The sequence below is a fragment of the Staurois parvus genome, unplaced genomic scaffold, assembly GCF_062004578.1.
Source record: "Staurois parvus isolate SC_StPar_1 unplaced genomic scaffold, SC_StPar_1.0 ptg000376l, whole genome shotgun sequence".
Taxonomy (NCBI): Eukaryota; Metazoa; Chordata; class Amphibia; order Anura; family Ranidae; genus Staurois; species Staurois parvus.
The window spans coordinates 1,133,897-1,161,229 of record NW_028318172.1 but is presented as its reverse complement, the minus strand read 5'-3'; the positions used below and the strand labels follow the sequence as shown (position 1 = coordinate 1,161,229).

At 39.8% G+C, this 27,333-nt stretch overlaps 1 protein-coding gene across 1 annotated transcript in view; it reads left to right on the top strand.

Annotated features, from left to right (window-relative positions):
* Positions 1-26,637, top strand: part of RNPEPL1 (arginyl aminopeptidase like 1) — a 37,840-nt gene extending 11,203 nt beyond the window's left edge. Inside the window, exons 5-11 of the mRNA XM_089685459.1 lie at positions 272-507; positions 11,166-11,279; positions 11,745-11,857; positions 20,169-20,277; positions 20,357-20,584; positions 22,078-22,220; positions 24,473-26,637. Coding sequence (XP_089541585.1) covers positions 272-507; positions 11,166-11,279; positions 11,745-11,857; positions 20,169-20,277; positions 20,357-20,584; positions 22,078-22,220; positions 24,473-24,715 — 1,186 coding nt within the window. The 3' untranslated portion in view covers positions 24,716-26,637. The remainder of the gene's footprint in view (positions 1-271; positions 508-11,165; positions 11,280-11,744; positions 11,858-20,168; positions 20,278-20,356; positions 20,585-22,077; positions 22,221-24,472) is intronic.
* The last annotated feature ends 696 nt before the right edge of the window (positions 26,638-27,333 follow it).

Sequence of the window (27,333 nt, the reverse complement as noted above, 5' to 3'; positions counted from 1 at the left end):
TTTCTGCTTCTATATTTAAAAGGAAAGTAAATCATGCTTTCAGCTTGTAAATATTTTCAGTTCTTTTTATATCATCTAATCATTTTTTTTTTTATTAAAGGAAAAAAAAGTGATTGTTTTGTAATGATCTGATAGTTTATTTATCTTCTTTGTTCTCTGCTTACTTGTTTTCAGAGATACTCCCTGTAGAACCCCTTGTTTATATATTCCCTTAAAAGTCTTTTTCACCCAGAACCCATTTGCCCACTGCCCTTCCCTGCCTCCATTCCAGGTACGATATTGTCTTCCTGCCCCCATCCTTTCCGATTGTTGCCATGGAGAACCCGTGCCTGACATTCGTCATCTGTTCCATCTTGGACAGTGAAGATTTCTTGCTTATTGATGTCATCCATGAAATTGCGCATGGCTGGTTTGGGAATGCAGTCACTAATGCCAGCTGGGAGGAAATGTGGTTAAGTGAAGGCTTGGCAACCTATGCCCAGCGCCGTATCACCACTCTTGTTTATGGTAAGTGATTTGCAGCATGATACGAAATGTCTTTCCCTCCTGCTCATGTTCTATCACAAGAAATTGTCAATATCCATAGCCCGTTCCAAACATGTAAACGCTATCTCTAGCAACATAATAGTTTTAGTTTTTGTGGTGTTTACAGGAAAGCTGCATCACATTAGGGCTTCTTGCCATTACAAAGCCAAGTTACATTGTCAGAATCTACGAGTTTTCCTTTATATTGTAGAACTAGCAGTTATTGGTTGCGATCGTGACATGAGACATGGCATTAACGGATGGATAGGGCATAGACCCACAACTATAAAAAAAAAAAAGTCTACTAAGGAATTATTTCCGCATATTATCTAACATTGCCTGGCAGTGCTGAATCATAGCTTTCTAAACTCTGCTAACAAATTACATATTCTTTTAAAGCCCAATTGAACTTTTATTTAAAATCGGCTAAATACACTCCAGGTTCATTACAACAAAAGGTGTGCAAAGTCTTGCAGATCGTTTTTTTTGGTAAGCAGCCATCTCTTGAGTAAAATGTCTTTCTTTATCGTACATTATGGGACACAAAGCAGACTATTCATGACTATGTGGGTTATATACCACCAATAGGTGAATGGACACGGGCAGATCAATCAAACAGGAAGTCTTCCCCTATATAACCCTTCCTACACAGGAAGTACTTTAGTTTTTTCGCCAGTGTTTGTAAGCTGGATGGTCACTGATGTGCTGATTGTGCTCTTGGAGCATACTTGGGGGTCCGAAATGGTTCTTCTGTGAATCAAGTACTGAAATTGGATCCATTCAGGAAGCTAAAGCTGTTAGCTAAAGTGGATGGTACCCGAGCCTTTTTGGATAGGAAGGAAGAATTCTTGAGGTTTGCCTTTATTGCAGCCTTACAGCACCAAACCCTTTGTAATGGAACCCTGTGCACTGTTTGTTCTGCCTAAGGTGCTTTCCAGCCGGGTGCTATGCAGGTCCAAGAGGGTAGACCCCAGATGTAAGCACTTGAAGGTCTTTTTTGACAGGGCCTGCCGTGATAGGTGAAGGTTGGACTCCTGTTATGATTCAGAATCCTGTGGCGTGAATGTTAACTTTGCATTTTGCAGTGTTTCTATGAAAATGTGACTGGTAATTCTCCTGGTGGCCACTGGGGATAGAGTGCTGATTGATCTGGCTGGGCCATGCTCTGTGTGTCTCTGGAGTATTTTTTTTTTTTTTTAATTTAAATATTTATTTATTTTCCATACAATATGCACATTTCTTCATCATTTTCATATACAAAAAGAAAACATTTTCCAAACCCTTAATTACTTTTCTACCCCTGATTTATTCCCTCAACGGCCCCCAACCCACTCCAAAAACCCACCCACCCCCTAAAATATCCCCATTTCCCCATTATTAAACCCTCCCCCTCTGCATAGTTCTAATAACTTTTTTTCCCAAATAGAATATACACGTTCTTCCTCCTCTTCTTAAATTGTTACTTCATAGATCTTGCTACAAACTCTTCCCATTTTCTCCACTTCTTATAAAATAGCCCCATCTTGTCTTCTTGCATGTAATATAATTTCTCCATCTTGCACGTCTGATTTGTTCTTTCTACCCAATCCTCCTCCCTCGGTATCTCTGGTCTATGCCAAAACCTAGGAATCAGACCTTTTGCCGCGTTCAAGTACTGCCATACACCGGAGTCTTTATATCTATTTACTGGTAGATCTGTACTATGTAATAGACACACCTCTGGGTTCAACCCTATTTTTATCCCAGTGATTATCTCAATTAATTGGACTATTTTCTCCCAGAAAGCTTGTATCATTGGGCACTCCCACCATAGATGATATAAGGTACCTATTCTTCCGCATCCCCTCCAACATTCTGAAACCTTTTCCCCATTCATCCTGTGTTCCACGTTCGGTGCAATGTGCCATCTCGATAAACATTTATAATTTACCTCCACCTCCCTCATACTTATATTCTCGTGTATCAATCTATATATTTTCCCTTGTTTATCCTCATCTATCTCTATTACCAGATCTCTTTCCCATTTTGCTATATACATTGGCTTTGTGTGTGTGACTAACTCAGTGAGAATCTTATATACCTTAGCTGTGCCCCGTTTCCCTTCTCCACGTGCATCCAACAACCTCTCAAACAAGTTCCAGTCCTTTCTCATTCTCAAAGGTTTCGGAAGATTTCTAACAAAGTGTTTTAATTGGTGATATCTCCATTCATCTATTTTAATAAAAAGTTCTCTTTTATCTTTTTTCAAATCCTTAAGTGTTCTCAACTGCTGTCCATCCAAAATATGTCTCAGTTGAATATCCTCCTTTTTGAACCATTTTCCTATACTCTCCTCCCTACCCGGGGGAAAAAAATCTGTGTTCCTAAGTGATATTAATTGTGAATTGAAATCCCATTTCATATTTTTGTGCAAATTATCCCACACCTTTAAAACATTTAATGTGAAAACACTCGTGGAATCTTTTAAACCTCTATACTTTGCTGGGACCCATATACTTTTACTCACGGTAGTTCCGCTTAATTCATTCTCAATCCCAACCCATCTTTTCCCCTCTGGGTTATGTGTCCAGTCATACGTTCTCGCTAAGATTACAGCTCTATAGTACCTCTTAATGTCAGGCAATCCCAAGCCTCCCTTCTCCTTATTTCTACTCAGCAGGTCGTATGATATTCTAGGTTTTTTGTTTTTCCATATATATCTTGTTAGCATCTTTTTTATTACTTTAAAGAATACATCCGGGATTTTAACTGGGACCATCTGAAATTTATATAGGATTTTAGGTACAATTACCATTTTTATCAGATTTATACGCCCTATCCAAGACGGGTTTCCTCTTCCCAATTTCCTTAGTTCCTCCTTGATCTCATTTAAGAGTGGGATATAATTTAGCTTATATAAGTTCGTAACTGAAGCAGATAATTTAACCCCTAAATACTTTATCTCTCTGTTTTTCCATATAAAAGGGAATTCTTTTTGTATTTTTTCTTTTTCGCTAATTGGGAGATTAACGTTTAAAATCTCAGTTTTTGATGGATTAATTTTCAGGTTTGATAACTCCCCATATTCCTTTAAGCTCTTCATTAAGTTGGGAAGTGCTATCCTCGGATTTCCCACATAAAACAACAGGTCATCTGCAAAAGCTGCCACTTTATGATCTTCCCCTCCTATCTGCACCCGTTATATCTATATTTTTCCTAATTGTTGCCAGCAAAGGTTCCAGCGACAGCACATACAACAATGGGGACAGTGGACATCCCTGTCTAGTTCCATTTGACATTCCTATAGTTTCTGATCTCTCCCCATTAACCACAATGACCGCGGAAGATTCTCTATACAACTTTCCTATCCACTCTCTCATTCTTGCTCCCACACCTAAGGTCTCCAGAGTATCCATCATAAAGCTCCAGTTTACTCTATCAAATGCTTTTTCAGCATCTATCGACAGAACTACTACCGGCGTCTTCCCCTTCCTGGCCTTCTGGATAAGCAACAGAGTTCTCAAACCGTTGTCTCTACCCTCTCTCCCTGGCACAAATCCCACCTGATCAGCATGGATCCAATCTGGCATTAGATCTTTTAATCTATTTGCTAGGACCTTTGCGTATAACTTTGTGTCGATGTTCAGAAGTGATATTGGTCTATAACTGGAGCATTGAGAAGCATCCTTCCCCTCCTTTTGGATCAGTACTACATGGGCTTGCAAAGATTCCCGCCTCATCTCCATCTCCCCTCCCAGGGCATTCATATATTTCTCCATTTTTGGTAGTAACAAGTCACTATATTTTTTATAGTACCTCACTGTATAACCATCTGGGCCTGGGCTTTTCCTCTTTATGGTACTTTTTAATGCACTTTTTATTTCTTCCTGCGTGATTTCCATATCTAGGGAATTCAATAGATCCTCACTTAACTTCGGTATTCCTGCATTTTCTAAATACACTCTTCTTTTTTCTCTACTCTCTTTACCACTTATATTTACTAGGTCTTGGGAGGCAATGTTATACAACTTACTATAGTATTCTTTGAACACCCTAGTAATCTCTTTGGTAGAATATACCAGTTCTCCTTTGGGATTTCTTATTTTTTCTATATAGTTCCTGTTTTTCTTTTCTCTCAAGGCTCTCATTAAATATTTACCTGGTCTATCTGCCCATCTATATCTCTCACTAGCAACTTTATTAAAAACTCTTCTCTTCTCCTCCTCCAACAGTAACCCCAGTTCTCTCTTTTTTACTACCTTTTGTCTTATCTCTTCTTTTATTTTTATGTACCTGCTCCAAATCACTTATTTCTTTTAACAGCCCAGTAAGTTTCTCTCTTCTTTCCCTTTTCGTTTTTGTCCCCAATCGCAATCAATATACCTCTTATGTAGGCCTTATGGGTCTCCCACCCTGTGGCCACCGACACCTCCCCTGTCTCATTCTCCTGAAAAAATCTTTCGATTTCTTCTCTAATTTTCCGATCCACCTCCTGGTCTAGGAGGAGAGCCTCATTCAACTTCCAACCTATCCCTCCGGACGAACATCTCCCCCACCTCACTTTCAATGAAACCGGAGCATGATCAGAGAGAGACATCGCTTCTATTTCTATTTTGTCCACCCTTTCTATGAGTTGATGGTCAACTAGTATGTAGTCCAATCTGGAATACATCCCGTGGGCATTAGAGAAATATGTATAGTCTCTCTCTTTTCCATGTGTCACTCTCCAAATATCCACTAATTGACATTCATGAATCACACCCTTCAGAGTTTTCAAAGCTCTACTTCCCTCTCTCTGCACAGATGATGTCGTGTCCATTTGTGGGTCCATGCAAAAATTCAAGTCCCCCGCCACTATCAAAAGACCCTCCTTAAAGGCCAACACTTTTCTCAAAACTCCCTTCAGGTATTCCTCTGGTCTCTTATTTGGGCAATAAATATTCACGATTGTGCATTTCTGTTCTTGTAATCTACCCTTCAATAATAAGAATCTCCCCTCCGGGTCTGTTTCTCTCTCTTCAATCTCCCATCTTATATTTTTTGCAAACCCTATTGCTACACCCTTAGCTCTTTTAATCGGGGAATCAGCACAGAACCATGTTGGATAATTCCTTGAGTACAACTTTACGTTTGACTTAATCTCCAGGTGAGTCTCCTGCAGAAAAACCACTGAAGCCTCTCTATGCTGCAACTCCTTGAATACTTTATACCTCTTCCCTGGGCAGTTCAAACCTTTTACGTTATATGTTAAAAATTGCAAATTTTCCATAGGTCTTATATCGATATTTTCTTATTCCCCATTCTAACATGCAGAGACTTGACCCTAAGACCCCCCCCTATCCCTCTTATCTTTCCACTCATATCCCTCCACCCCGCTCCCACTAATCCCCTCCCACCCTCCCCCCTCCTACTCGCTCCACCACCCCCCACCCCCCCCTTTTTAGGCCTTCAAACTGCCTATCAATCATTTGTGGTAATAAAACCACCTTTGATTTTTGTTTAAACCTTGGGGTTGAACTCCTCCCATGTACGGCTTACCCACCCTCCGACCACCACGGTTTCTCTCTCTTAGAAAGTTAGGAAAAAGAAAAAAAAAAATCGCACTATCCCAACTAACTCCTCGCTACCTCTCCCCTACCAACTTCCTGCCATACTTCTTTTCCCCCAATGCCTATTTCAGTCTCTGTTTCCCACCCACTAATCCTCATTCTCTGCAATTCCAATTTTTGCAGCTGAACAATCACATCTCTTGATTTTTCCTTCCCGTTACCTTGTTGGGACTTTCCTGATCTAAAGACTCCGTCCAGATTAATCACCTCTGTTTCAGGTCTGTCCATAATAGAGTTTAACATTTTACAGACTTTTTCTTGCAGTTCTCCCCCTTTCAGGATATCTGGGATTCCTCTTATCCTCAAGTTGCTTCTCCTAGACCTGTTCTCCTGTACTTCTATTTTATACTGCAGTTGTTTCTGCGTATACCTCATCATAGCGGACCTTTTTTCTAAGTCCGAAATGAGTTGGGTATGTTTGTTGATATTTCCCTCCATTTCTTCCGTTCTCTTTAACAGATGCCCTAGATCCTGACGTATATTTGTCATTTCTTGCTTAATAGTTTTTTCCAAGTCCTTAAACATTACGGCCATCTCTCTTTTGTTCGGCACTTGTAAATCTTTTTCAAGATCTTTCCTCGTTAAGTTATCTGTCCACTGTTGGCTACTACTATTCAGGCCTAATGACAATCTAGGGCTATTCTCCAAGGTAGTTTCCATTTCCCCTTTTTCATTTCCACTATAGGCCCTTTCTGGAGTTGCATTACCCTGGGAAGTATATTTTTTAATTGAACCAGTCTGGGACCCTTTAAGCCCGCTTCCTTTAGCGCTTTTATTCTTCATATCTTCTGCACTCAGTTTTGCTCTTTAATCGGCGGGAAACTTTAGGCTATATATTGGGGTATTGATATTAATCAGTCTCTGTCAATTTAACACTTCATTTTCTTATTTCTTTTCCCAGGTCTCTTCTGGAGCCACTTAGTAATTTCTCATTCCCTCTTCTTTCTGTTTTCACTTTTCCAGATCCCCTGGGAATCCCCCTTCTCTCTTTGTTAGAATTTAGCAGTCCTTCCCACAGTTCAACACAGTTCCACACAGTTACACAGTTACATGTGGGTTCATACGTATGGACTCGCCCTCCTTCACTCGTTCCCTCACCCAGTGAGTCGACACAGATCTCCAGCCGTCCGCTCACCGCACTCAGCCGATGTCTCTGGGGGATTCCTGCAGGGTCTCCTGTAGGTGTGTATCCTCTATCACCTTCCACTCCTGTGCTGCAGATTTGGGGGATTGAACCGGCTTCTCTGCTCTCCTGTCAGGGAGCCGGCACTTGTCAGGGAACTGGCTGGCGCCTCTGCTTCCCAGTGCTCCTTTGCGGCCAACCAGCGTGGTCACGGCGCGCTGCTCCGTCTCCCCGGCAACCCGGCAGCTGATCCCAGGTCACCGCGGCATGAACACCTCACGGAGCTCCGTATCCACTCTCGCTGTCCTCTCCCTGCAGCACGCCGGCACCCTCTCCCCCTGGGGACCTCCTCACTCAGGTAGGGCTTCGCTCTTCAGGCCTTAGGGGTTCTCATGGTGGTCAATTCGTGGGTTGTCGGAGAGCACTCACATCGTGCTCTCCGGCGCCGCCATGTTTAGGCTCCACCCCTCCCTCTGTGGCTCGTGTCTCTGGAGTATTGAGCTGCAGTTTTCTCCTCCAGCCACTAGAGGCAGCGGGGCTGCTCTGTATAGCCTACTGTTGTGCAGTGGAGGCAGGAAGTAGAGGGGTAGCCATTTTGGCTTATGGTTGAAATCACATGTGGGCTGTAGGATCAGTGGGGCTCCTGAGAGCAGGGGCACAGAACGATCCATGTCTGGATGATGATGTGTGAGTATTACCTGTGGGGGAGCTGCATGACCAGACAGGATATGATTATTCACTGCATTAGTTTGCACTTAAAGGAGTTGGGTCTCTAGAGTAGCTTGCATTTGATCTGCAGAAGCTTATATTTAGGCTGCACTGAAGCGGCATAGAGGCTGCATTCAGGTTGAGTTTGATGCAAATGTGCTTAACTAATCCTGTGAAACTAGTATGGAGCCAAGTGCAGTCATTTTTTATGAAACAATATGCTTCTAGAAAGTAGAACTGCATAATTACATGCATACTTATGTAACTGCATACATTCATAATCGTGTAGCTGCATACTTGTGTAGCTGCATACATGCATACTTGTGTAGCTGCGTGCTTGTGTTATTACATACTTGCATTTAATTGCATATTTACATAAACAAGCTACTTACATGCATACTTGCTTAAACTGCATACTTGTATACTTGCATATCTGCGTGATTGCGTACCTGCGTGATTGCGTACCTGCGTGATTGCATAGCTGTAGACCCACATGGCTATGGACCTGCATCAATATGGGACTGAATAATTAGGCTTTGGCAATTATAGCTGCTACTTTATTTACCTATTATATGATTTAAATGGTCTCAGAAGGGGGAGACAGCAGGAGGCAGGTGTACCTCCGTCAGGTCCAGTGAACTCGGAAGGGGACTAATCTGGCTGTTCGCATTTTATGATAGACCAGTGGTGTTAGGTGCAATAGGGCCACTCCATTTGTCTGTCTATTCCTGGTGGCAGAGCTGCAATGGACTGCAGCCACATCACCCTGATCACGCACCTGATCTCGTCTGAACTCGGAAGCTAAGCAGGGTCAGTACTGATTGGTCAACCACGATGCCCACCGCCCCAAATAAAGGTTCCGTTCCCGACGATGGCTGCCAGCCAATCTAGCTGGCTTGACAGTTCTTAAATAATATGTAAGGTTCGGCGGGCATCGTGATTGAACTTGGATCTACTGTGGGGGGACATTCTTTTAGTTTTTCATTTTAATAAAGAACTTGTCAAAGACCGTGTCCTGTCTTTTTTTCACACTACACTTTGTTTTTTGTGAATGAGTAGGGGTACCATGTACCCCATACTCATTCACATGGGGGGGAGGGCGGGATCTACATGCTTGGACAAGGGTCTAGTATGGATTTTGGGGGGGTGGGGACCCCCACGCCATTTTTTTTTTTAATTTGGGCATGGGAGTTCCCCTCAAAATCCATACCAGACTTGAAGGGCTTGGTGTGGATGGGAGGGGGGACCCAACGCTGTTTTTTTTATTTATTATGGTGCTGGTTTTTAAATGTAATTACTCCTTTTTTTTTTTTTATTCACTATAGCTCAGAAATTCAGCTGTCACTATCCCCCCAGCTAAAAGAGAGAGAGTTTTCATTAGTTTATTTCCCCATGTTAAAGAAACCATGTTTCCTTTTAGTTTCTTAAAAGAAACAGTTTCCTGTAACTCCATGGAAAGTGACAGCTAGTCTTGTGAGCTATAGTGAAGAAAAAAGAAAGTGGACAATTAAATTTAAAAATCAGCACCAACATACACTTCGTATTGCAAAAAAAATTTGTAAAAAATTTGTAAACCGAGGCATTATTTTCAATGGATTTTCATTCGGAAACTGAAAATTACGTTAACCGAGGTACCACTATGTGTATGTATGTATGTATATATATATCAGTTGTGTTCAAAATAATAGGACACAGAGGTCCCTCCCCGCTTTCTGGAATTTCACTGCTTGCTACAGAAACTGAAGTACTTCCTGTGTAGAAGGGGTTATATAGAGGAGGACTTGCTGTTTGATAACCCACATAGTCATGAATAGCCTACTCTGTGTCCTATGATGTACTACAAGAAATGGATTTTACAGGTAATTCATTTCACAGGTAATCTGATGCCAGCTTCAGACATGAGGTTCTTCAGGCAGCTCTTTGAGCTGTGAGCTGTCCCCATTTCTTTTGTTCTTTGTTGGACTGTTTTTAAACTTGCCAGCAGTCTATAAATTCCTGTGTTTTTTGTGATTTTTTTTTTTTTTTCTCTTCTAAAAGTGGTTGTAAACTCTTACATATACACAGTGAAGTGAGTAGCCTCAGACGAGACACAGAGATGAAACAAATTCTACTGCAAAATGTTATTTATTTATTTCAGGTACTTGTATAGCGCCGTCAATTTACGCAGCGCTTTACATATATATATTATACATTCACATCAGTCCTTAACCCTCAAGGGGCGTACAATCTAAGGCATTTTACTTGTTTACCTGCAAAGAAACTTGCAGAGCTGTGTTCTGAGTAGACATGCTGATAACAGGAAGAAGCATCAGAGAGAAACTTCACATAGAGCTTTGGAGAATGACAAGTAAACACTACATCATATATATGTGCCTTGTTCAGACTTCATGACTGAGGTTTACAACCACTTTAATGTAAAACCAATTTCTTAAAGTTCATTGCAGGTCACAGGTCCATTCTCTTTGGCTGTATTCATGCTCTTAGTACTGCTTTTCCATAAAATTGAGGCATGTTGGGAGTAGGAGTTTTTGGTTTGATTATATTATTGAATTAAATTTATTATATTATTATTTTTTATGATTATTTATTAAATTATAATTTATGATTTCGTGTTTCAAATTTTATCATACCCGGGATGTTTACTAGACTCTTGTTCGGACAGATTTCAGTGAGTTATTCCTAAAAATTACTGGCCTACAATAAAAAAAACTACATATTTCCATGCAAAAAAATGTACCGCTTTGAGCACAGAAATACTGACATAATCAGACCTCTAAGGTGGCTAATGAACTCCAAGAAATAGTAAGTGCTAAAATCACATATCTTGACCCTTTTTCAAATACCTGTTTGAAAGCTTACCTTACAGCTCTTTGTGGCCTTAATAGCAGCAAATGTACCATCTAAACTCTTGCATGTAGCAGCCACTCTGGAATTAGAACAGTCATCTAATTAAAAAATTGGTTATTTTACAGAATCACTACTATGAACATAAATAATTACTTTCATTTGTCCTCTACAGTCTCCCTTCATTAGAGTTTAGAAATGAAAAATGTAAGATTTTTAGTAATCTCTGAAAATCCATGTATTTCATGGATTCTGCGTTAATGTATATTGATAGGTCCGACAGGACAATTTTAATCAAGCTGCATGTTTCATCCTAATGTCTATGTGTTTTTTTTTTCTTTTCTTTCCTATGTAACTCCATGTTCTGTGTTTGACAGGTCCTGCTTTCACGTGTCTAGAGACAACTTTTCGACTTGAAGCTTTGCACAGACAGATCCGAATCCTTGGTCACGATACACCATTCAGCCGATTGCAGGCCAAACTGGATCCAGGTAAAAAGTCTGTAAGAACTTTTGTAAATTTTTAGCCAACTAAAGTGTTTTTTGATATACGCTTTAATGCAGAATTGAGGTGAACGTGTTTACAACTGGGTAACGAATGCCAGCCCCCACAGCTGCTTATATTAACCTACTCTGCTCCCCTGTCACTAAGTTCACCTCACATCAGGAGCGATGAGCGCAGGGCTTAGGGATCTCCACCCCCATATGACATTCTAAGTGCCTGATCAGCACTGTCATTTGGGAAAAAGAGTGAGTCATACGCCCGGAAATACCAGGTATGTCAGTTTACTTTCCTGGAAAAATAAGGAAGCAATGGAAGGGAATGCAAGTATAGCCTCTTATTGGGGCCTGAGAATTAAAGTTAACTTTTTTCAGGTTGACATTAACAATTTTATTTTCATATTTACAAATAGCTAAAAATAATATCCTGTCCTATTTCTTTTTTGTTGTCTTTAGGTGTAAACCCTAGTAACCTCATGAACTTATTCACCTATGAGAAGGGCTTTTGCTTTGTGCACTATTTGTCCCAGTTATGCGGGGACCAGGACAACTTTGATGCCTTCCTCAGGGTAAGGATAAACTGGGAAATCAACTAAGCTCCCTGTGCCATTTTAATTGTCAGGTGTGGCCTGCGCCATATTAACCATTTGGATTGGAATGGTGAAGACTCGGTTATTACTGCAGCTGCAGCAATTATCGAGTTATCATTTTCTTCAGCCAGCGATTCCCTTCCTTGTAAATGTAATCATAGCAGCTATAAAAGCCATTACAGGTGGCTGTAGGGGTGATCTCACAAGCGGCGGCATTGATTTCCCTAAACACAGTGAAAGGGACTGATCTTGTTCCTCCCACTGTGTGATGTCAGAGCCCAGAAGTGGCAAGAATTTTGAGGTTTTAGTTTTTTTGTGTACAAGCCATTGCCGGCTTGTGTAGCAGCAGATCAAACTGATCTCGGTTTTATCCCTTCTATAATGTGTGCCCACCATTAGAAGTGGGTGGATGCAGGGCAGTATATTCTAATGGTGGGCATACCACACACTTTTTCTGGCAGAGATTTCTTCTCTTTTTATCATTCAGCCCACAGGCTGTTTTAATAAAAAAAAAAGAGCATAGCATATACACCCAACAAGGACCAGCGACGTACTGGTACATCACTGGCCTTTGAGTGGTTATACCAGGATGATGCCTACAGCTGCAGGCATCATCCTGGTATCGTTTTTTTCCAATGGCGATCGGCTTTCATGTAAAAGCAATCCTAGTGGCTAATTAGCTGCAGGATTGCTTTTACAAGCAGTGGGAGATGATGTCCCCCCTACCCCGCTGCCTTCCAGGGCCTTCTCAGGCAGTCCCTTGCCATCGGGGGAACGTGAGAATGCAGCCGGTGTTACTGCCAGCTGACCATAGAGCTGATTGGAGACCAGAATGGTGCCAATCGTCTCTATAGTCTAAGAATTCGGAAGCTACAAGCATTTCATCACTTCAGTTTCGCAGGATATAAACAGCGCCATTTGTAAATTGGGAAAGCATCTGAACACACCGATCTTAGTGAGATTAGATAATGTAAGGGCAGAGGAGATATCTAGAGTCTGATAGACCTCAGATGTAAACAAAAAGAATATATGGCAATGCCCATTGAAGTTATAGGGGATATTTGCATTCCCTGTGATAGTATTAAAAGTTATCCAAAAAAAAAATGAAAGGGACAGTGTAAAAATAATTTAAAAAATCAAAATAACTTAAAAAAAAAAAAGCACCCTCGCCCTCCCCCAACGCTGCATGCGTGAGCGTTGACCCATGCCAGTATGTAAACAGTAGTTGCAACATACATGTGAGGTATCGCCGCGAACGCCAGATCAAGGGCAGTAATTCTAGCACTAGACCTCCTCTGTACATCTAAAATGGTAGCTTGTAAAGGCTTTTATAACATTGCCTGTGGATATTAAAAATGTATGCAGTTTGTCACCATTGCAGGGGATGGCATTTGCCGTTTTAAAGAAAGTCATGTTTGGTATCTATTTACTCGGTATACCATCATCTTTTATATTTTACCAAATAATTAGCCAATATATTGTGTTTTTTGTGCATTAAAAGTAAAAAAAATGTATTTAGTTTAAAAAATGTTCTTTTAAAAATTCGCTGCGCGAGTACTATGTGACATAAAACATTGTAGTAAAATAAAATAATTAAATAACTTGTGAGCCACTACCTAAATTAAAGAAGGTTCGTCAGCACCAAACACATGCTCAAGCAATGTGTATAAAACATAAACCAATTTAAATGATAGTGCCGCGCTCCTAAATACTAATAAAACATTATATAAAAAATTATTTCATATCTCCCAAGAAAAATATATAAAACAATACAAATATAAATAATCTCTATACTTATAATTAATAGTGATAAATGTCCATTGTGATAATGTGATAAACAACCAATAAAAAAAAGTGATTAAAAAAAAACAGTCTCTAGTGATGAAAGTGACAAATCCAAAGTGAGAAATCGCAATTCCCGGTGACTTCTTATTGTATTCTCAATATGCGCTCACCTCATTTAAAGCCTACTGAAAGGCTCAACCAGCTTTTGTTCACCAAATGAAACTATAAATCATTTATTGCACCATAGCAGTAGTGCTGAGTATCTCCCAATTGCTGTTCCAACGTGGAGAGGAGAGATATGAAAGAATTTTTTATGTAATGTTTTATTAGTAATTAGGAGCGCGGCACTATCATTTAAATTGGTTTATAAAACATTGCAGTACCCACCATTTTATTCACTAGGGTGTCTGCTTTAATAAAATATATACCTGTTTTGCAAAACCACGTTTTAAAACGTGGTTTTGCGCAGCCGTGCCGCCCTGCAAACGTTTTGATGTAGTGGCTGGGGCTCAAGACGCTATAACTTTCACACAAAGCAATCAATAAACACTTATTAGGATTTTTTTACAGAAAACATATAGCAGAATACATTTTGGCCTAAATTTATGACTATTTATGAGTTTACTATAAATTTTTTTTATAGTTGAAAGTAAGAAATATTTTTTTTCAAAATTTTCGGTCTTTTTTTGTTTATTGCGCAAAAAATAAAAAGCACACAGATGATCAAATACCACTGAAAAAAGCTCTATTTGTGTGAAAAAAAGGACGTAAATTTTGTTTGGGTAAAGCATTGCATGACCGTGCAATTACCAGTTGAAATAGTGCAGTGCGATAGCATAAAAAGGTCTGGTCAGGAAGGGGGCAAATCCTTAGGAGGGCAATTGGTTAAAGATGATTTTATCCCCCGTGCCCACAGTGGTGCTTTTTTTAAAGTGCTTTTACAGCTTGTTTGGAATACATAAGTATTTTAGTGTGCATATTCTAGGCATAGATTCCCTTTACAACTTTGGATAATTAACTTACATGCAAACATTGTGCATGCATCATAATTGGAGGTGAATATCATGAAGATACTGTACTAATTCTAACAGACTTCTATGTACATTTTTTGTAAACGCTATAATTTTCATGTAAACCAATTAATTTGCATGTATTGGGATGTATTGGGATTTTTTTTAGCAAAGACATGTCGCAGAATGCATTTTGGACGAAATTTATAAAAAGTCCAAAATATTTTTTTTTTCTTAAAATTGTCAGCCTTTTTTTTTAGCGCAAAAAATTAACGCACAGGCGATCAAATACCAACGAAAGAAAGCTCAATTTGTGGGAAAAAAAGGATGTAAATTTAATTTGGGTGCAGTGGTGCATGACTGCGCAATTGTCAGTTAAAGTAACGCAGCAACGTAACACAAACCGCTTCTGTAACCGCTTCCTGACCACCCTACAGTAGAAATACTGCTACAGGGCGGCATGGGTACGCAAAATCACATGTATGTATGTGTGTGTGTGTGTATATATATATATATATATATATATATATATATATATGTATATGTCGCGCGCTCGTGGTTTTCACACCCCTCCCAGATAGCGTCAGATTGCCCGTCAGTACACCAGTCATCACATTTAACCCCTTGATTTCCAGGAACACGCTTATGTACAATAATCCCCCATTGCTAGTATAGTGTCTGAACGGGTCAATATCTTTGATCAGGTCAGCACTATACCAGCGTTCACATTAATATAGCGTCCCCAAAAACGCAGCGTTAGCGGGATCAGCCCCGGCACCTGCCAGCACCTGCGTTTAGCCCCTACGCTTACCCCCCTTCTCCCCCAGCAAGTGCAGTGTCAGTAGGTCACTGTCACTTGATAGATTGCACACAAAACCGCAGTGTTCGCAGAATCAGGCCTGATCTCTGTTAGCACTTACCGGTAAATTTTGATGACTCTCATATGCAGCAGAGTGCCAGTAGTAGTGCCACGCTACCTATTGGTAAACTGGCGAGTACCAGCAGTCTAGTACATCATGGTCTTTCACATACCTCCTTGATTTTTGGAGCTGTTTTTCACGGAATATCTGTATGCGTTGATTGTGGATCAAAGCAGTTTATATGCACAACAATTTATTTCCGCCATCCCAAATTCAAACCTTGCCAGACCAGTCGCATGGAAACTCATTACGGTTTTCAAATTTACATTTTTTTTGGGCCTAACCCTCAACATGGGCATTACTAAAAGAAATGAATTGCGGTTGTATTGGTCCGCAGACCCGATTCATCATATGCCGTGTTCTCTGCTGCCATGGCCAGGCATAGATATGAGAGTATAATGTGTTTTATGCATTTCAGCGACAATACACTCTGTCATCCTCGGGGTAACCCTGAATTTGACCGGCTCCACAAAATTCAGCCCCTCACAAATCACCTTAACCAAAAATTTCCAGATGTCTATACTCCCCAGCAAAACATCTGCGTTGATGAGTCCCTCATTAATTTTTCTGGCCGCCTTGCAGTCAAACAATTTCTCCCCAGCAAGCGTGCCAGATATGGGGTCAAGATGTAGAAGACCTGTGAGAGGGCAACAGGCTATACTTATAAGTTTTGGATTTACGAGGGAAAAGATAGGCACAGGGCGCCCCCCGGATGCCCAGACTACATGGGGAGCAGTGGCAAAATAGTTTGGGACTTGGTGTCATCATTTCTCCATATGGGGTACCACTTATACGTGGAGAATGTTTATTTAAGCGTGCCACTATTTAGACATTTATTCAATCTTGGAACTGGCGCTTATGGCAAAGTGTGACCTAATGTGTGCCCACCATTAGAAGTGGGTGGATGCAGGGCGGTATATTCTAATGGTGGGCATACCACACACTTTTTCTGGCAGTGATTTCTTCTAATTTTTTCATTCATTCCACAGGCTGCATACAAAAAAAAAACAGCATATATAACCAACAAGGACCAGCTATGTACTGGTACATCACTGGATTTGAATGGTTATACCAGGATGATGCCTACAGCTGCAGGCATCATCTTGGTGTCGTTTTTTTCATCATATGCCCATGTTCTCTGCTGTTACATATATGCCCAACATGGACCAGCAATGTACTGGTTCTTGCTGAACTTTGAGTGGTTATATCGGGATGATGCCTGCAGCTACAGGCATCAACCTGGTATGGTTTTTTTCAGCTGGTGATCGGCTTTCATGTAAAAGCAATCCTAGTGGCTAATTAGCTGCAGGATTGCTTTTACAAGCAGCGGGAGATGATGCCCCCCCTCCCCTGCTGCCTTCCAGGGCCTTCTCGGGCAGTCCCGTGCCATCAGAGGAACCTGAGAATGCAGCCGGTGTTTCTGCCAGCTGACCATAGAGCTGATTGGAGACCAGAGTGGTGCCAATCATCTCTATAGTCTTAACAATTCGGAAGCTACAAGCATTTCATCACTTCCGTTTCGCAGGATATAAACAGCGCCATTTGTAAATTGGGAAAGCATCTGATCACACCGATTTTGGTTTGATTAGATAATGTAAGGGCAGAGGAGATATCTAGAGTCTGATAGACCCCAGATTTTTCAAAAAAGAATATATGACAATGCCCATTGAAGTTATAGGGGATATTTGCATTCCCTGTTATAGCATTAAAAGTGATAAAAAAAAAATGAAAGGTACAATGTAAAAATTATTAAAAAAAAATCAAAATAACTATAAAAAAAAAAAAGGTGTAATTATCCCTCCCATGCGCGCACACCTGTGTGCACAAGCCTTGACCCTGTGCCGATATGTAAACAGCGGTTGCACCATGCATGTGAGGTATTGCCGTGAACGTCAGATCAAGGGCAGTAATTCTAACACTAGACCTCCTCTGTAAATCTAAAATGGTAGCTTTTAAAGGGTTTTAAAGCTCTGCCTATGGATATTAAAAATGTTTGCAGTTTGTCGCCATTGCACGGGGCATGCGCAGTTTTAAAGCATGTCATGTTTGGTATCTATTTACTCTGCATACCATTATCTTTTATATTTTACCAAACAATTGGCCAATATATTGTGTTTTTGTGCATTAAAAGTAAAAAAAGTGTTTTTTTTTTTTGTTTTTTTTTTTAATTTGCTTTTGAAAAATTGCTGCGCGAGTACTATGTGCCATAAAACATTGTAGCACCCACCATTTTATTCACTAGGGTGTCTGCTTTAAAAAAAATATTTAATGTTTGGGGGTTTAAATTAATTTCCTAGCAAAAAATACAGATTTTTTTTATGTGAGCAAAAAGGCTTGGTCTTCAGGTGGTTAGAAGAGTGAATAATGTGTGGTATAAACTTCTAATGATGGGCATAAAACGCCCCCACCCCCCAAAACGACCCCCTTTCGGAAAGTAGTCACCCCAAACTATTTACTGAGAGGAATGTTGATTCAATAGAAGAATTTATTTTTTTTACCACAAGTTTTTGGAAAATGACAAAAATAAATATATATATTTTTTTTTTTACACAAAATTGTCACTTAAATGATTTACTGCTCACACATGCCATGGGTATATGTGGAATTACTCCCCAAAATACATTTTGCTACTTCTCCCGAGTATGGAGGTACCACATGTGAGAGACATTTTGGCAGTCTAGCCAAGTACAGGACCCCAAAGTCTAATAAGGACCTTCAGGCTTTTAAAGGGCTTTATTTCCTCATTACACTTCCAGACTACCTATCACAGTTTCGGAGGCCCTGAAATGCCAGGATAGCACCTAACCCGCCCAAATTACCCCTTTTTGGAAAGTAGACACCCCAAGGAATTTGATAAAAAGCTTGGTAAGTATTTTGCAGATCTCATTTGTTGCCACAAGTTTTTGGAAAATGAAGAAAAAAAACAAAAACATATTTTTTCTATTTTTTTTATATTTCAAAACCTTGTGAGATAAAATGAGATCTGCAAAATACTCACCATGCCTCTTTTTAAATTCCTTGGGGTGTCTACTTTCCAGAAAGGGGTCATTTTGGGGGGGGGGTTGGGGCTATCCTGGCATGTTTGGACCTTTTGAAACTGTGATAGGTAGTGAGGAAGTTACGCACCTTCAGGCTTTCAAAGTGGTCATTGGATTTCAGGCTCCTGTATGTGGCTAGGCTCCCAAAAAGTCTCACACGTGGTATCCCCATACTCAGTAGAAGTAGCAGAATGTAATTTGGGGTGTAATTCCACATATACCCATGGCTTGTGCGAGAAATAAATCATTTAAATGACAACTTCCTGTAAGAAAAAAAAAAAAGTTTTTGTCATTTTCCAGAAACTTGTGGAAAAAAAATAAATCTTCCATGGACTCAATATGCCTCTCAGCAGATAGCTTAGGGTGTCTAAGTTCCGAAAAGGGGTCATTTGAGGGTGTTTGTACTATCCTGGTATTTTAGCACTTCAAGAAATGTGATGGGCAGTCAGAAAGTAAAAGCTATGTAAATTCCATTATCTATACCATAGTTTGTAGACACTATAACTTTCACAAAAAGCAATCAATATACACTTATTGGGATTTTTTAACCAAAAACATGTAGCAGAATACATTTTGGCCTAAATTTATGACGAAATTTTAGATTTTTTAGATATTTTTTATGACCAAAATGAGAAAATATTGTTTTTTTCCAAAAATCTTTTTTTCCTTCACAAATTTTCTGGTTATAGCGCCAAAAATAAAAAGTTCACAGGTGATCAAATACCACCAAAAGAATGCTCTATTTGTGTGAAAAAAGGACATAAATGTAATTTATGTACCGTATTGCATGACCGCGCAATTGTCCGTTAAACTAGCGCAGCGCTGTATAGCAAAAAAATGGTGTAAATTGCAGTATGTATACCATAGTTTGTAGACGCTATAACTTCCACACAAAGCAATCTATATACACTTATTGGGATTTTTTTTAACCAAAAACATGTAGCAGAATACATTTTGGCCTAAATTTATAACTAACTTTGAGTTTACTATATATTTTTTATAGCTGAAAGTAAAAAATATCATTTTTCTTCAAAATATTAGTTTTTTTTTGTTTATAGCATGAAAAATAAAAAGCGCACAGGTGATCAAATACCACCGAAAGAAAGCTCTATTTGTGTGAAAAAAAGGACGTAAATTTCGTTTAGGTGCAACATTGCATGACCGTGCAATTATCAGCTGAATTAGTGCAGTGCCGAGCAGCAAAAAGAGCCCTGGTCATTAAGGGGGGTAAATCCTCAGGAGCCCAAGTGGTTAAAAGGTTGCAGTTTTTTCTAAGATTGAGGTTTAGTATAACTGAAAACAACCCTTAGAGACAAACTTTACATGTTGCTGGGGTCCATTTCCAAAGTCCATGTTTTCCCATTGCCATATAATATCTACTGAAATCCTTTAATTTGTTTTTACATTATTTTAGATATTTTCATTATGCCCTTTTAACAAACTTTTGCTAGTTGCACTCTAAAATATATTTGTGTTTTTATAATTGACTTTAATTTTTGTGTTTCCTAGAAAATAATTTCTACTCTTTGCCTTTCAGGATTATATTGAGAGGTTTAAGTTCCACAGTGTTGTAGCGAATGATCTGCTGGAGTCCTATCTCAGCTTTTTCCCTCATTTAAGGGGTGAGAGTCCATCATATAGTGAAGGTAAGATAAAGTAATAGGTAAAACATATACTTCTTCTCGTATATAAAATGTGTCCTCATTATGTTTTCACCAATGTCAGGTCTAGACTTTGATCGCTGGCTTAATGCTCCAGGACCTCCCCTGACCCAGCCAGATCTTTCTCAGGGATCTGTGTTCACTTCTTCAGTGGAAGCATTGAATCAGCTGTGGATGGCTGAACCTTTGGATATTGAAGCTGCTGCCACCTTTGTCAATATCGCAGATTGGCAAACTTTCCAGACTGTACTCTTTTTGGACAAGCTGTTAGATCAATCTCCACTGCGACCAGGTGACTGCAAGCTATATTACTATTAGTAGCTTTGACGTTTATTGTAGCTATACATATGCTGCTATTCTCACATGGTTGTCTTTCTTAATGGTTATCAGTACAAGAATCCTAGTATCACCATGTTTAAAAATTGCAGTTTACCTGAAGTTAACATTGTCTTAAAAAATAAAATAAATTATGAACAATAGTAGAGAATGGTGAGTTAAAAATAACATCTGTTGTCTTGATAATTAACCTCTGTTTGTAAAATTGTAGGCTTGCCAATAATATATACAGAGCAGTTGTCCATAGCAACCAGTCGGTTTCTGGTCGAGAATAAGAACTTTTTACTGCCAACTCTGTTACTATTACTTCAGCTCAACAAAAACATGGTAATAACCACTTCCCGACCACCCTATAGCAGAAATACTGCTACAAGGTGGCACGGGTGCGCAAAATCACGTGTATATATACATGATTTTGCATTTCCGGATAGGGAGCGCGTGCCATTCGCGGCCACGGCTGTCAATCACCAGGTCCTGGCCGGTGATTACTTGTCGGTGATTGCTGAGCATCTCCGACAGGAGAACTGTTTGTAAACAAAACAGTTCTCCTCCCTGTCAGCTCCAGCACACTGCTTTGGATGGCTGTGCACAGCACAGCCATCTAAAGTAGTGTGCTTACAGTGAAGCACAGGGACACAGCACATAGTGAAACAGTACACAGTTAGCCCTTTGATCGCCCCTCATGTTAACCCCTTCCTGCCCAGTGCCATTAGTACAGTGTCAGTGCTTTTCTTTTAGTACTGATCACTGTATTGGTGTCACTGGGGATGTCAGTGACACCAAGTCAGTTCCCCCCAGTGTCAGAATGCCTGCCGCAGTCCCGCTATAGTTCGCTGATTGCCGCCATTACTGGTAAAAAAAAAAAAATTACATTATATATACCGCCATTTGAAAACACTTTAACTTTCATGTAAACCAATTAATTTACACGTATTGGGATTTTTTTTTTAGCAAAGTCATGTAGCAGAATACATTTTGGCCTGAATTTATGACGAAATTAGATTTTTTACATTTTTTTACTGGACATGTTTAATAGCAAAAAGTCAAAAAATATTGTTTTTTTTCTCAAAATTGTCGGTCTTTTTTTTTTTTATAGCGCAAAAAAATAAAAACCACACAGGTGATCAAATACCACAGAAAGAAAGCTCAATTCTTGGGAAGAAAAGGATGTAAATTTAAAATGGGTGCAGTGTTGCATGACCGCGCAATTGTCAGTCAAAGTAACACAGCGTCGTAACGCAAAAAATGGCCTGATCAGGAAGGGGGGTAAATTATCTGGAGGGCAAGTGGTTGACAAACTCGAGGCAGCAATAGAATCCACACGTTTGTTTACATTTCCTCAGTAGACAGTTGGCTTTCTTGTAGAAATAATGCAGGCAGCTAGATTTGAGTAAAGACACTGGTAGACCAGGCATGTTGTATCTGAGCCTTCTTTTTTCTTTTACTTAGAGGTGATGCTTCAGCTGTCCCTGTGCTATTCTTCTGATCTGGCTACTATGAACACAGAAATCCGAATCCGCTGGTTACAGATTGTGGTGCGAAACAACTTCCAGTCAGACTTGCCCCGAGTGCGCCATTTCCTACTCTGCCAAGTAATTGAAATCTTTATAAAGTATTTATTGCGACTTGAAACCTGTTTGTCTTCTGCGTGCACTTAGCTTATATCAACAAAGAACACTCAAAAGCTACAAGGGATCATTTTAAAGAAGTTCATACCTTTTTGAGCTAAGAATTAAAACTGAATTCCAAGTTACTATAAAAATGAAAGCTTGCATTGGAACCAGCGCCCCCCCTTCCACAATGCAGTGGTGAAATTCTCCTTTAGTTTAGGGGGATTGGAAAAAGTAGATATACGGCACATACATTTTTCCCCACTTCCTCTCGCTATCCCCCAGTATGACAGGTACCAGACGCACTTCCCTTTGCCACTTCTGTGGTTACAGCCTCTCCAAGTCATCACATACAATGCAGGAACCAAGTGGTCCTGCATTGTACATGATGCCAAAGGCCCACCCATATCCTGCTCACATCATAGGGCTGAAGAGTGCTGGCTGCCAGAAGTGCGATGAATGAGGTAAGCCTTCTGACAAAACAAGAATTTAATCATTGTAGAGTGGGACAGGTGCCCACTGCCAAGTAAACGTTTACAGGAACCCAGAGTTCAGCTTTATGTGTTGGTCTTAAAATCCTAATTCAGTTTTCAGTGGTTCTTACTTTGCCGAAGCTCATAATCTTCTAAGAATTCAACAGTGGTCCCAAAGTAAAAAAAAATCAAATGTACTCTATGACCTTTAGGTCTATGAAGTTTAGCTAGTTCTCAACAGTTTTGAGTGAGCTTTGCTTTTAAAGGAGAGGTAGGACCAAAGCTCTTTCGGCCCTACTTCTCTTGTGGGTCACCGGAGCGCACTTAGTTGTGCAGTTCTGTGACCCATATTCAGCCAACAGTAGGCTAGTCTGCTAACGGCTGATGTCACTTAGCCAGTCCAGGCTTTTTATTGATTCCCGCACTTCTCTTTTAAAGATTAAGTGCACTTTTAAAACATATCTGATTCTTTAGGTTCCTGCATTTTTATACCTCCAAGTGTTTTTTTATAAAGTAGTATAACTGAATAAATAGAAATATATACCAGGGTTTGTTAAAAGCTTATACTAGAGACTGGGCTGTTGTAACTGATCTACTAGTAGTTGGCCAGTCTATGGCATAGTAGGTTCCATATATTAAACTGGTATGGTGCATAGTCGCTTAAGAATGTGTTTTGTGTTTTTTTTTTTATTTGTTCTTTTATATGCAGTTATTTATTTTTGTTTTTGTTAACAACTTCAAGTCCGGACACTTTCACCCCCTTCCTGTCCAGGCTAATTTTCAGCTTTCAGCGCTATCACACTTTGAATGACAATTGCGCAGTCATGCAACACTGTACCCATATGAATTTTTTAGCATTTTTTTGATACAGATAAAGCTTTATTTTGGTGGTATTTATTCACCACTGGGATTTTTATTTTTTTTTGTTATATAAATGAAAAGGTCCAAAAATTTTGAAAAAAGGGTTTTTCTTATAAAATTTTGCAAATAAATAATATTTCATCATAAATCTTGGCCAAAATTTAAAGTTATCTTTTTAGTAAAAAAAAATAACCCAAATTAGTTTATAACCAAAAATTATAATTTAAAAAAACATTTTTTACATTTTTATTTAATTTTTTTATATTATTATTTATGTTTTTTTTTTTCATGCTGTCACCCTTGCAGTACTACTTGTGGGGGGTGATGATTTTTTTTTTTTTTTTTTTTTACGCTGATTGCTTTTATACCCATAAAGGATGTAAAACCAATCATTTCCCCTTCTCTCTGGTTGCATTGTTGCAGCCATTGAGAAATGCTGTGTGAGCTGTGATTGGTCACAGCTTGTCACATGGTACAAGGCTGTTGTGAATAGCCTTGTACCTTGTGACCTCTGTGATCATTCACAGATTTCACACATAGTAAGCAATGATGTCAGAAGTGACATCTTGCTTACTACTCTGCATGTGATCACTGAATAGCCAATCAGTGATCACATGATCGGGACCTCGCACAGAGGTCCCGTCCGACGATCGGTGTTTCACTGTGTCCGGAGGACAAAGCTGGCGCCGGATCCCGGTGCTGCACGCTCCCAGGGAGCGCACACAGCTTGAAAATGCGGGTGCCGGTTATGAACGGCAACCCGCCCCTGGACTGCCACCGTCCTACCGTTTTTATAAACAGCGGCTGAATGGGAAGTGGTTAATAGTACATGCTATTTATAACAGTAAGAGTTGTTATACTTCTAATATATGCCCCTTTTTATCTTCTGTTTTATTTTAGACATCTAGGATGTACACTATCCCACTTTATGAAGATCTTAGCGCTGGACCACTGAAATCATGTGCCCTGGAAATCTTCTGTCAGACTCATGGACGATTACATCCAAATCTACGTAAAACCATCCAGCAGATCCTGGCTCAGGGAGGTTCTGTGGTGCAGCCGGACTCTGCCTTGCCTGTGCTGTCTACTGAACTCTATACACAAGGCTCTTCCTCTCTCAGGGATGTGAATGTGACAGCCTGACGGAGCTTACCCAGCAATGATGCATCTGCTAAGTAACTCCTAATTCCAGCTGGCTGTGCCTTGCCCAGACCCAGCAGAAGAGTTAGGAGTGTTGTGGAAATTTGCACTGGGATGGATTATGCTATCCAACCCACTTATATTTTGTGGAGAGCAATGAAGCCCCAAGGACTGAACTTTTTTATAACTAGCCTTCAGATGGCAGTTAGGTGCCAATGGTGCATACATTTTGTGTGGAGTAAAGAGCCTGCTGTGGGTCTGCTAAAGTTGATTTAAACACATCTATGCATTTTATATCTCATTTGCAGTATGTATAGACACCTTCTTAGTGAAGATATTTGTTACTCTAAAATCTCCCTGAAGAAAAAGAAGATTTTTTTTTTATTATTTAAAATTGTTTAAATGAGCTCTTGAGTGTTAACGGATAATTGGAGTGGTATGCCCATGTTAATTTTACTGAAAGGCATGGACCAAGCCGCTTCAAAACACACATTTTGGGCTATGTCTCAAATGTTTACAACGTATGTGGGCTTGACACTTAGTAGAAGTTAAGGTAGAGGCTGGTAGGTCCAGGATGAGTTTGAGACTAAGTGAAAGAAAAAAAAAAGCATGAAGGGCACTGCAAAAAAAAAGTATGTTCCCCATTAATTTTTTCATTATGGATTTAATATTTTGCTGCTTGTCGTGGCAAGGCACATATTTTGGTTTATCTTGATTATGATTGTTAAATGGGCAGAGGGATAATTATTTCTGCTTAATCAAAAATGTTATTTCTAAGCTTGCTCTAACTCTCCAGCACTTTTGGATTTTAAAACTCTGCTTAAACATTTGGAGTACTGTTTTTATTTTACCCAATTTCATTTTGATTGCTAGTGGTGCAGATTAACCATTTTAAATTGTTTTAGTGTGATAGCAAGTTAAACCCTTACCTTAAATTGACTAGGGCAGATTCTTTTTCTAGCTGCACTTTAATTTACCCGCTCATTCCATCTCTATTAGTAGCAGCCCATACTGTTGTTATCAACAAGGCATTTGGTTCTGTTTTGGTCCCTGACAAAAAGGCTTACCAGCAATGCATGTTTATTTCTTCATATTTGGCCAGTTGACTCTCCTCTCCTTCTCTTTTTTTTTTTTTTCCTGTGATGTTTAGACGATTGGTCAGAGGCAATATTCCATTTATAATTTATTCCCCACCCCTATGGCTCTTTTTACTGTCATATACCAGCAAATCATTGCCCTTTGATATACTAATTATCCATTTTAATACTCTTTTGTATTGCTGTAAGCATTGTTTGTCAAGGAGAGACAAAGAAAACGTTTTTCTTTTAATTGTTATTTGTAGATCACATTCAAACTGCGAAAATTAAACAATGCTTACATTTCCATAATTTGTATGCTTGTCTACATTTTTAAGAGGTAACATTAAAAGACAGCCTTTAATGAGGGAAAAGTGCACTGGTGCTCCCAACCTACTAGTTACCAATAGTTAGTTCTGCCTGCTGAGATCCAACTATCCTACAGCTATCCACTTTCACAAAGCTAGTATGAAACTGGTGTAGTCAGGACTCCCAGCCTACATGCTTATTCCAGGTCAGTGATCCAGTAAGTGGTAAAGCAGGAAAATGAACATGGCAGCCAGGAAACTGGAAACAACTAAGGGCAGTGTGTAATTCCAGTGCACATATTTGTTTCCTTTTGTACAGTATTTCACCATACAGGCTTGTCTCCCAGCCAGTACTAAAAGGTGGCACTCCCACATATCTCTAAACCTGTCTACATAAGGCCATTTTTGCTTCATCTTTTTTGTTTTGCAAAATAAAATGGAGACTAAAGAGTGATTTAAGGCAGAATAGCGTACCATGCTTTTATCTGTTTTTTTTTCGTTGGTATGTTTTTGTGTGCATTAAATAAGTATTGCATATTAACAGTTCTGTATACTGTTCTGTGTGCTCTCCATATTTTTTCTGTTTCTCACTGGTCCTACAAAGCAGTGGACAATTCTGTAGTCTTACTTGGTTGGCTGCAATACTCACCTCCTCTCTGGTGCTCTCCCCAGTTGTAATTCTTTTACGCCAGTTTTTCCTCAGCCTTCAAAGTTGAATGATGACATCTAGTGAGTGTAGGATGACATGGACTCAACCCTTGATGGGGAAACATCATGGTGTGCTTTCTTATATCTGATAAACATTGTGGCGCCGCTCAAGCAAAGAGGACTGCTTCCCTGGATCCACTTAGAAATGGGATGCTGGGTGTCCATGTACCGCTCCAGAGGGCTTATTAATGTGAATGGAAGGATCACTGCTCTCCCTATTAGCTTGTGTAAACACAAGATGAAAGGTGGCCTCGGCCTGTGTGTCTCCACCAAAATCACGCCCTCTGACATACTGCACCCTGGCCAATAAGGGGTCAGTCATAGGCCCTATGACTAAGCCCATGGGTGGAGTGAAATTTGCCATGGGACGTGGTTTTGGGACAGGTATCTCTTGTTTGTTTGTGGTTTTGGGAGAGACGCAGGCTGAGGCCCTCTTTCATCTTCTGTTTACTTGGGCCGATCGGGAGAGCGGCGATCCTTCCATGCACATTAAACATTTTTTTGCTTGGTTTTGAATATAGTTAATGTA